The 11,800-nt window shown below is 35.4% G+C and overlaps 1 protein-coding gene across 1 annotated transcript; it reads left to right on the forward strand.

The window, feature by feature from the left end:
- Positions 1-8,798: 8,798 nt before the first annotated feature.
- LOC110914634 lies at positions 8,799-10,271 on the forward strand. The gene is made up of 2 exons (XM_022159421.1): positions 8,799-9,258; positions 9,625-10,271. Exons 1-2 carry the CDS (start codon positions 8,799-8,801, stop codon positions 10,269-10,271), a joined length of 1,107 nt encoding a protein of 368 aa, XP_022015113.1.
- The last annotated feature ends 1,529 nt before the right edge of the window (positions 10,272-11,800 follow it).

Genomic DNA, 11,800 nt, shown 5'->3' on the forward strand with positions numbered 1-11,800 from the left:
TCATTAACAAAATAATCATTCAAAAGATTTTCGTTACCTTGTACGCGAACATGTTTGACGATTTTTTTAGCAATGCCCGAGAACGTTGTCGTGTCTTTTGCTTCCTCGAGCATCTTTTTGAAAAAAAGTAAGCTACTATTAGGGATGGCAAAAAAGCCCAAGCCCGACGGGTATACCCGAAACATACGGCCCGAGCATACCCGAAGCCAAATGTGTATGAGCCGGGTACGAGCTTAAAAAAAGAAAAAAATCGGGTACGGATACGGGTATGGGATTTAGTGATACCCGGCCCATTTACCCGAATAATACCCGAAAGTATCATATAATAGATTTCCATACATATAATGCCTTCTCTATAGTCATATGTGGATATGTATTTGGCAGATGCTTAGTGAACAACTAACTTATTTTTGAGCATGTATATTGGATATGGAAGCTATCATCCTTTATTATTCCTTTATTATGTGGATGTTTATACAATTAGGTGGTCGTGATACAATTACTTAATTAAGTAATCGTTTTGATTTAGTTTGGTATATGTGGTCTGAATATGATATGTAAGTTAGTAATCATATTTTCATTTTTTATAGTTATTAAAATAGTAAATTATATAAACATCAAAGTAAAAATTGCACATTTGTCACAACGGGTATTTTTATGAAATTAACTGGTATACTCGATACCCGCGGGTATGCCCTTACCCGACAAATACCCGACGGGTAACGGGCCGGGTATGGGACAAAGAATTACAACCGGGTACGAGCCTGAGATTATCAATACCTGGCCCAAGCCCGGCCCATTGCCATTCCTAGCTACTATCTCTTGACAAAAAAATCATCTTCGAAATCGTCGAGCGGTAAAACAATACCCAAGTCATCGTTCGAGAACCGTCAGAACTTCTTTAAAAAAGTTTTTTTAGAAACTTGTAATTTTTTTTTTCAGAAAAAAAATCGTATGCGTAAATTTAAATTAGTGTTAAACAAAATTATACAAATGTAACCCACCCAAAATGGTGACATCATGTGCTTTTGTAAATGTATTTTTACAGAAATTTAAATGACGAATAAATGTCGGTTGGCAATTTTTTTAAGAATAATAAATTTTAATAATCTAAACTATTAGATGTTGGCCGACAACGGTTCTAACTTCAAAACTAATTAGTGGTGGTTCCATATTTTCACATATTGTAAACTAATGGATCTTACTAACAGAACCTTAATTTCTTTTTTGTCCCCTTTATCCTTTTCGGTTTACTAAAGGTTCATTGGTCTACAATATATAAAAAAGTAGGACCCTCACTGGTTATTTTTGAAGATGAGACCATTGTCGGACAATGGCTAATAGCTAGGATTATTAATATCTATTATTCCTTTTTTTACAAAAGTATAAGTTATATGTTCATCTACGTTTGTTCAAAATTTGGGTGAAAAAGTCGCACCACTTGGGGGAAACTTACCTCTTTTAGAGGTGATGTCTCAGGTTCAAACCTAGATAAGAGAGATTAATTTAGAATTATTGGAGTAATATAGTAGAAGCAAGCGTTGCCATTAAAAAAGTAGGATTTCCGCATGAGTTCTTATCAAGTTTTCACACCTCAGATAAGTTCCTTGATAAACCGGATCCTATATATATAACGTTGTTTACACTTTTTATTGTAACGCATTAAAGAATTACGAATACACCGTTGGAATGTGCTTATATTTATCTAATTTTTGATAAAAGTTTTATTTAAACTGAACGACTCAAATATAACTGATTTTTAAATGAAAACGACATTGAATTCATAATCGGTTATTATTTTTGTATCTAATACATAGCTAGTGACGGTGCCGGTGACGAACTAAACTGATACCGACCAAACAACATCGATACTGGTATCGGTGTTATCGGAACCGGTATCGATATTAGTTTTTATGGTTTTCGATCGATATAAAAAATATGTCGATATCCTTTTAGAAATCACCACTTTATTTTCTTTCAATTGTTATACTGAGTGTCAATGTCATAACGAAACGAAACGTAACGATATTGATTGAATTCGCGTTGCGTAACACGGTGTAATCTCATTTGTATATAGATAAATTTAAATCAGAACTAATAAATTTAAAAGATTGTTCTCTCGAACCAAAGAAAAAGGGAAAAACTTATTGGCATTATCTATACGACATCTTGGTGCATTTGGAATATGAAAAACGAATTAATGTTTTCATCGGCAACAAGAAGCATTCACTCCGTTTTTTGAGGACAACATGTCGTTAAGCTTTCATTGGTTTAAGAATAAAGCGAAATGCATGGATGTAGTTTGATTGGATTGGAGTACTTCCCTTTGTAATTACGTTTTTCCGTTGTTTCGCTAGCTTCTTACTAGTTTGTTTGTTTTGAACGCCCAACGAATCCTTCAAATAGACTACTGGCGAGATTCACCATATCAGGTTACTAGTATGTTTTTAGTTAATGAAATTCACCGTTCTAAAAAAGTTATTATATTTTAAAATGTTTTTTTTTCTAAAAAGAGGCAAAGTAGAGTCTATGGGGAATATATGTGCCTCATTTTACTCAAAATTGCCAAAAACCGGGTACCAAAAAAGCAACAAGGCAAGGACAGTGGGGCTGATTATCCCCTTGGTTCGTAGGTCAGGTGTCAGGGATCCAAATCCAAAAACCCGGCCTAGGGTTACCTTTAACACGGCCCACACCATAACTAATCTAAATATGAAAGTGATTACTTTTATTTTAATTTTGATTATATTATGGCAGATGAAAATGTATGACATTTTTTATGCAATTCATGGAACAGGAATTTAAAGTAACTTTACTGAAAATTGTATATATTCGGTTTTAAAAAAATTGATATGGATGATTTTTTCTTTTCAACATTATTTTTTACACATAAATATTATTTAAAGGGCTGTTTGTTTACCTTTTAATGAAGCTCTTAATGGTTCAGACCTCTTACTGGTTCAACACTTAATGGTTCAGACTGTTTGTTTCACGAGCAGATGTCTGAATGGTTCAGACATTTGCCTCTGAATGGTTAAGATTTATACAAAGTCTGAATGGTTAAGACCTCTAATCTGAATTGGTTAGACATTTGCCTCTGAACGGTTAACATTATATAGGCTCTTAATGGTTCAGAACTCTTACTGGTTCAGCACTTAATGGTTCGGACCTCTTACTGGTTTAGCATTTAACCATTCAGATGTTACCGAACAGCCCCTAACTTTGCATTTGTAAGAATTAAAACCCACGTCACTTTTGTGGGGAACAACCATCATTACACTATTGTAAGAATTTTAACATCACTTTTGTCTAAAGAATTCTACAAGTCTTCGAATGTGATGGTATCTACCACATTTCATTTGAATATTATCAGGTTATTGCCCATGCCACTATAATCTATTGACACCTTGGAGTGGGATAAGACTTAATGATTATAGGTCCTGGGTTCGATTCCCACAAGAGTGATTTTTCTCAGATTTATTAGGTTTCCTTCTGAATTATGTATATATTCATTATAGCCCAATGGAGATGAATATGATCGGGTGCAGGGGCGGAGGTAGTGTACTAGCAGGGGGTAGCACGGGCTACCCCTCAACTCCGTCTACGTAGTATAAAATTTTTAAATTGTTTTTTTAGTTTTATACAAGGATACCCCTTATTCCAAAAAAAAAAAGGGATACCCCTGAATTTTTGGGCTAGATCCGCCACTAATTGGGTGGTTTTCGCTGGTATTGGTACGATGATACTCCTTTGGTCCATCAGTAATCCAAATTTATCGTTAAAAAAATATGGACGCCCGACCTTCGTGGGAATCCAGTTTAGTCTAGTCTCGATGTCTAACCTTATTAGTCTTTTTGTAATTAATAGGTAATCCAATTTTGCTTGGATGGTGGACCTTATTAAGCCTTCCTGGCCATATCTGGCATCTGCAATCATATATGGTTCATCCATTTTATTTTTATAACATTATACCTAGGTGAGCTTGTGCATTTTGTGGTATCTATCGACTTTTGCAGCTCTATTAGGGATTTCCCAATCAATCCCTAATAAGGGTTATATCATTATTTCTTTGCAATTTGTGGGCGTCACCTACTTTTGCAATTTATGTAAAGATCTTACGATCTATTCTTAACGTCTAATCTTTTTTGGCTTTTTCAGGGGTCACATCTAGGGTCTTTTTGGTATGTGGTAATGGAATGGACGAGGGAATGGAATGGACGAGGTAATGGGATGGACGAGGGAATGCAATGAATCATTACCATTCCATGTCTTGTTTGGTTACCATGTGTGAATGGAATGAGTTATTATTGTGTATTGTTCGGTAGGCAAGAAAAACGGAGTAATAAAATCAGCGGTGAGTGGTGGTGGTGGTGGTCGGTCGTAGTGATTGTGGGTGGTTATAGGTGGCGGTGATGGGTGTCGGCGGCGGCGATGGGTCGTGGTGGTGGCGGCGAGTGGCGGGGCGGCGACGACGACGAGTGGTGGTGGCAAGGTGGTCGTTGGTGGTGGGTGGCAGCAGAGGTGGCAGTTGGTGGCGCGGCGGCGGCGGTGGCTGTCGGGGTGAGGTGGTGGCGGGTGGCGGCAATGGCGTCACTGGTGGGTGGTGGTGGTGATGGGTTGTGGCGAAGGTGGTGGGCTGTGGTGTTGTTGATGAATGGTGCAAGAGGGGATGGAATGGAAAAAAAACATGGGGGTGGAAGGAATGATTTTGAGGGAATAGAATGCATTTTGGAATGAGTGATTCCATTCCATTGACCAACCAAACACGCTTTTCTTCATTACCTCGTAATCATCCATTTCATTCCACCCCTTATTCCTGCATATCAAACACTACCTGGTCTATTATTTTTCATATAAAAAGGTTATAATGATGTATGTTGACTAAGAGTCTTATATCATATTGATGAAAAGATCAACACTTGGTAAACCGTCCGTCCTGATAAAATTTTAGAATATGGGGTTCTCTAGTTGTAATCAAAATTGGACCTAAATGAAATTACAACGATCGTTTTTGTCTCACCAACCACAATATAATTTACGTCGCTAGAAACATAAATACTATCATCAAAATATATATTGTAAAATAAAAGTTTATTTTTCTATATAATAATAAGCACTAGTCTGAAACATTACTAAAGAAAAGTTAATGCAAAAATAATACTAAGAATTTCGGGAGTAAAGTATTTGTAATTGTATCCAGTGGAAGATTTATCCTCATGGTAAGTGATGTGCTCTCAATCAAATAACGAATTTAAATTCTACATAGTGCAAATGAGACAATTTAAGGAGTAAAGTAGTTATAAAATAGAAAGTGTGTTCTTTGATAAACAAAACTATGTATTATTTAATTCTTTATGAACAGTTTTTCTTTTTAAATTCTAAGCATCCCACCAAACATATTATTTGTATGTCCAAGCTCAACGGTGGTTTACAATTTATTTATTTTCGTATAAACAAAGAGCTTTAAAGAAACGATTTTTTTTGTTTACTTATTTATTTATGTTTTGATAAACTCGGTTACAACACAAAGAAGTCTACAAAATAATCTTATCTTGTAAGACCCTAACACGTTTTAAACACAAAGACGTAGTGAGAAATACGAGTCTTCAAATTTCTTTCTTTATAAAAGTTTTGACATACCTGAAAGTCCATTTTAAAATAACGTTTTTACAATAAATACATTCTACGTTCTCATTTAAAAAATAAAACACAACTTATGTTTACTGAAATACCCCCTGACGTAACTATCACATCAATCAAGTCCGGGCCGCCCAAATCTACAAGTGGGCATATGGGCCTTAATGATAAAAGACACGTGACAAAGAAGCAGAGAAGCTTAAAAATAAAGGCCAATGTTAAAATCACACCTGTCGGCGAGAAGCCCATGGCCAGAAGAACGAAAATATTAATGCTTCTAGTACATCAGTTCGATAAAATGCACCCCTTTTCTCCTAATAGAAACGACTCGCATTTTATCCAACACATCACAAAAGCATGACCAAGATAGCTAAAAACCTTTTTTTGAGAAAAAGGCAAGATCAAAAAACAAAAACCCCTAAGCTTAGAGTCGTAAGTATCTCTATTTACAATACCGACACTCATGACTGGAGGGCTGATGACGTGGGTACTCAGAGATCCTCGTCAGCAAAGTCAAAGTTAACGGCAATCGTAAAAATAAAATAAGCAGTGCTAAGCACAAACTAGAAAAAGATGTTGAAAGTCAAAAGCTGAAAGCTCCTGACCAGGAGCTGATACTGTACAACCTTGGAACTTGAATTGAATAAGTCATACTGATAAGACAAATCTTTATAAAGCATAAAGGTGGCACCGAGACACACAAAACTTGAAACATACCCAAAGAGGCAACGCTAACCCTGCAAGCAACATCGGGGAAGGATAAGCTTACCAAGACTAGAAGGTATACAGTTGGCATGAGGCTCCTTGGGCAGAACAGTCTGCCTATAAAAGGAGAGTCTTGTTCCAGTCAAAAGTTAGTTAATCTCTCACTCTAAAACTCTTATCCTTTCTCTTGCTAAGACTTTCAAGAACATTCTACTGATTCTCACGCCGGGGTCCAAACGCGGGAGGCCACCTCTCGCGTTAAGGCTAACGGTGTTATTTGGTTGCAGATTCCGATCAAGGAGCTATCTTTTGAAGTTGATCTTGAACCTTCCCCCCAGGGCCGGCTCTTGGGCCGGCCAACCCGTGCCGTCGCTTAAGGCCCAAATTTTTAAAGGGCCCGAAAGGTTTCTGTGAGTTTTTATATATATACTTAATTATACATTTAATATATGCATCTACTCGTTATGTAAAAAAAAGTTAGGGGTGAAGTGGAAAAAGCATCTCAAGATAATGTCAAGGTCTCAAGTTCAAGGCTTGACTCCATCACCAAGGGTTTGTTTTTTTAATTCATTTCCCCAACCATAATTTTGGGCCTATTTTTTTTTCGCCTGAGGCCTAAATTTTTTTAAAAGTTTTCGAAGACGTCTCTACTTCCCCTACCATACTCTTATTGCTTTAATTGATGACATAATCGTTCCTCGCTCTTCATAAATACAACATTGTAATCGGTATAATATTGTGCATATCCCATTTTTTATATGCCTTGCTCCCTTGCACTTTGTCATTAAATTGTAGTTTTTCCACCACTATGTTTCCCAAATCCACCTGATTCCCACACCAAGGCTTCACTAAGTTTTAACTAGTATTGTTAGTTCTTGTGTCGTTTTATTCCATTCAAACAAATAAAATAAACTAATAGCAAATAATTAAAAAATAATATTAAATTATCATAAACTATTAATTAATGAACTGATAATAAGTTTTCAAAGGTCGTAATTGTGTTGTGTTTGTTGGCTTGATTGCCCATGGTTTTGGTTGACCATCTGATTGCCCATGGTTTCTAAAGATTTTGATTTTAGTTGTTCATATGGGAATTTGATTTGTAGAAGCTGTTTAATTGGGGGAATTTATGGGGGTTTAATTGAAGAATTGGGCTGCAGATGCAATTAATTTGGGGGGGGGGGTAAATGTATAATTAATGTAATTTTATGTACCAAATAATAAGAAAAATATATTTTTAAAAATCTCGTTTATTACACGGGTTGAATAAATGTAATTTTATATACCAAATAATAAAACAATATATATTTAAAAATCTCGTTTATTACATGGGTTACGGATTGAATAAATGTAATTTTGTATACCAAATAATAAAACAATATATATTTAAAAATCTCGTTTTTACATGGGTTGAATAAATGTAATTTTATATATTAAATAATAAAAAAAGTTATATTCTTAAGAAGCCCGTGTATTGTACGGGTTGAATAAATTTAATTTTATATATTAAAAATCTCGTTTATTACACGGGTTGAATAAATGTAATTTTATATACCAAATAATAAAACAATATATATTTAAAAATCTCGTTTATTACATGGGTTACGGGTTGAATAAATGTAATTTTGTATACCAAATAATAAAACAATATATATTTAAAAATCTCGTTTTTACATGGGTTGAATAAATGTAATTTTATATATTAAATAATAAAAAAGTTATATTTTAAGAAGCCCGTGTATTGTACGGGTTGAATAAATTTAATTTTATATATTATATAATAAAAAAGTTACATTTTTAAGAAACTCATATGTTATACGGCTTGATCACATGTAATTTTATATAACAAACAATAAAAAGTGATATCTTTATAAACCCTATGTATTATATGGATTGAATAAATCTAATTTTATATACTACATAATACAAAAAAGTTATATTTTTAAAAACCCTGTGTATTACACGAGTTGCATAAATGTAATTTTGTGTAGTAAAAAATAAAAATGTTATATCTTTAAAAACCCTCGTTTATTACACGGGCTAAATGAATCTACCCATAAAAACTAACGGATATACTCGATATACAATGGACGGGGTGATTGGTGTGAGGCTAGACGGTATGGCTTGTTCCCCCCTCCCGTCCCCCGCCTGCGACGCCGTCAACACCATACTGCCCCCCTGTCCCCGTTCCTTTCGTCTGTATTCGGACGTTGGCGACGGCTCGAAATGTGGGCCCCATTTTGAAAAGTTACCGTTTAAGAAAAAAAAATTAAATTTCCTTTTTTCAAAAAAAAAAAAAAACAAACGGTCAAAATTTTAAATATATATATATATATATATATATATATTTCATTTCCATTTTCACCTTCATTCATAAATCTAACCCAAAGTTTCGTCTCTCAATTCTTTTTTATAAATCTTCTTCCCACTTTTATAAACATCACACTCTATAGAAAATGGAACCCTTCAACAACCCGAACAATCCCAACAACCCGACCCAACCTAATGTTTTCTCGGTTCCGGCATATTATCCGACGGTAGAACCGAACCAATTCTCGCAATATTCATCAAATGCGTTTGCATCATTCCAACACTCGCCAAACCAATTCGCTCAATTCTCTCAAAATCAAGCCATTCAACAAATGATGTTGCGGGGTGCTTATAATTTCCCACCGAACCCGACACCATCCGTTCAACCCCAACCGATCCCGATGCAACCCTTTCAACAACCCGAACCCGACGACGATGTGGAGGTTGTTCCCGAAACCCAACCGGCTAAAGGAAAAGGAAAACGAAACAAAGGCAAGCAAGTGGTTGGTGATCAATCGTCCAAACCGAAGTCGACTAAGTGGACGCCAATCGAAGAAGAAGCCTTAGCCAAGGCTTTCATAGCCACGTCTAACAACAAGACAAAAGGTTCTTATTTTTTTTAAGGTTTATCTTTTTTTTAAGGTTTATACTTTTTTTAAGTATATTTTTCTAAATTTTTTTAACAGTTTATAAATTTTTAAATTTTTTTTAACAGTTTATTTAAATTTGATGGTCAACAGTTTGGTTATTTTTTATTTTTTTTATTTAAATCGTATTTTTAAAGTTTGTTTATTTTTTATTTAAATCGTATTTTTAAAGTGTGTTTATTTTTTTTAATTTTTTTAACAGTTTATAAGTTTTTAAAGTTTGGTTACTTTGTTTGATTTTTTTTTTTATTTTTTTAATAGTTAGATATTTTAAATGTTTGTTTAATTTGTTTAACTTTAATATATTTTGTTTGTTTTATTATAGGTAATAACCAAATGGGTGACGGGTTTTGGTCCAAGGTTTTGGCGAAGTTCCTCGAACTTATGGACCAAGGCCCGTATCGTGATATCGACTCGGTGTCGTCAAAGTGGCGGAAATTGAACTCGGTCGTCAGTAGGTTTTGCGAGGAATATAATAAAATATATACAAGTGGGCGTCGTAGCGGCATGAGCGACGACGATGTTTTCAAAAAAGCGTTGAACAACTATAAGAACAACAATGCTAATACCAACTTTGCTCACGTTCGTGCGTGGGAAATTATGAAAAAGGAACCGAAATGGTCGCCGATTCCTAACGAGGTGGAGATGGCGAAACGACAAAAAACATCGGAAACGGGTAGTTTTAGCGCCGGTGGATCGGACGCGAGGTGTCACATAAACTTAAATGATGACGCCGACTTTGACGAAAAGGAGTACGCCGTACATGAAGCGGAGCGTCCACCGGGTCGAGACAAATCAAAGAAGGAGCGGGCTAAGGGGAAAGAAAAGGAAAAGTTGGACCCGAAGATGGAAGAGTTTATGGAAAACTTAAAAATGTACAACGAAGTCTCGGCCCAAAAGACGAAGGCGAAGGAGCGGGCCGTCGAAGAAAAAACTCGTGTAGCGGAAGAAAAGTTACGAGAGAAGGTCTGATTGTCGAATGAGAAAATCAGAATTTCGGATGAAAAAATTCGGCTCAAGGAATGGAAAATGATAACCATGGATGTCGATCAGTATCCCGAGCCGAAAGGTTCGATGTTGAAAAAACTCCAAAACGACATCATGAAGAAGCATAATATTATTTAAGTCTATGCTTGTTTTTTTTTTAAGTTTATGTTTTGTTTTAAAAATATTTTGTTAGTTTATTTTTTAAATGTTAAAAAAATAGAAGATTAAAAAAAATATAGAAGATTAAAAAAAATATATAGAAATGGTGGGGAGGACTATGACTAGGACCATCCTCCCATACCCTCTAGCTCAAGGTGATGGAGCATCTTTGGGAGGACTATGACGTGGCGCCTACGTGGCGGATGGTCCTCCAAGGAAGGGATGTCACCATACCCTCTAGCCTGATGTTTCTTTTAAATGTCACGTAAACATAGTGATTACCATATTTGAGTTGAGAGTTGAACACGAAAATAAAAGTATAGAACCAATAAACATTGATTAATATTTTTGTTTACCCCTTATAAACATTTTCGAAATAGGTTCTACCCTTAACTACTTTAGTTTAATAAAATAAATAAATCATTTACATTATATTAATTTATATTTAGCGTACATCTTTTGTTAATTTCAGGATAAATAATTTTGAAATCTAATAAATATTTTAAAATATTATATTCCTTCCTATATGAATCGTTTAAATTTATATTAAATTTAATTTTATAATTATCTTTATATTGATATTAATTATCTATTAAAAATAGATGGCTTCATTGAATGACATGTGTTCTCCTATTGATTTTTTTTATTATATAGTATAGATTACCGTTAAAATCCATAGATTAAAAAAAGGGTGCTACTTTCTACACCCCCTCTATTTACTTTTTTCACCCCCTCCTCTCACATACTTACAGGTGGGGCCTGCGTGGGACCGACAGTTTTCCTCTCACAGGGGGGGTGTAATCAGGAAGGAGGGGGGTGTGTATAGAATGGCCAATGGTTGTATAGCCTAGTGACATTTTGGGGGTGAGGTAAGACTTTGAGACCAATAGGTCCTGGGTTTGATACCACAAATAGGGTTTTTTTCATATTTATTGGGTTTCCTCCTGAATTGGTGTATATGCATTATGCCTAGTGGGGATGGATATGATCAGGTGGTTCTACTGGTGGCACGATAATACTCCAGTAGTCCGTCAGTGAGGGGGTGGGGAGATGGTCCGGCGCCGGAGGTCGATGGGCAAGGGACGTCCCGTATACCCACCAGTGTCTAAGAGACATTTCTTTTTTCTCACCCAATTCCCCAACCAATCCCTCATAGCATATGGCCTAACAACATTACATAAAAACGATAACAATTTTGTCTAGGAATGAGCATATTTTTTTGTTTGTAGATGATTGCTCTAGAACAAAAACTGCGGGTGATGCAGGAGAAGAAGTTATAGGCGTAATTAACGGAAGAAAAAGGTTATGTCTTAAACCTCCACTTCCAAGCACTCTAGGCCGAGCTCAAGGTGCAC

This window comes from Helianthus annuus, chromosome 15, assembly GCF_002127325.2.
Source record: "Helianthus annuus cultivar XRQ/B chromosome 15, HanXRQr2.0-SUNRISE, whole genome shotgun sequence".
Classification (NCBI taxonomy): domain Eukaryota; kingdom Viridiplantae; phylum Streptophyta; class Magnoliopsida; order Asterales; family Asteraceae; genus Helianthus; species Helianthus annuus.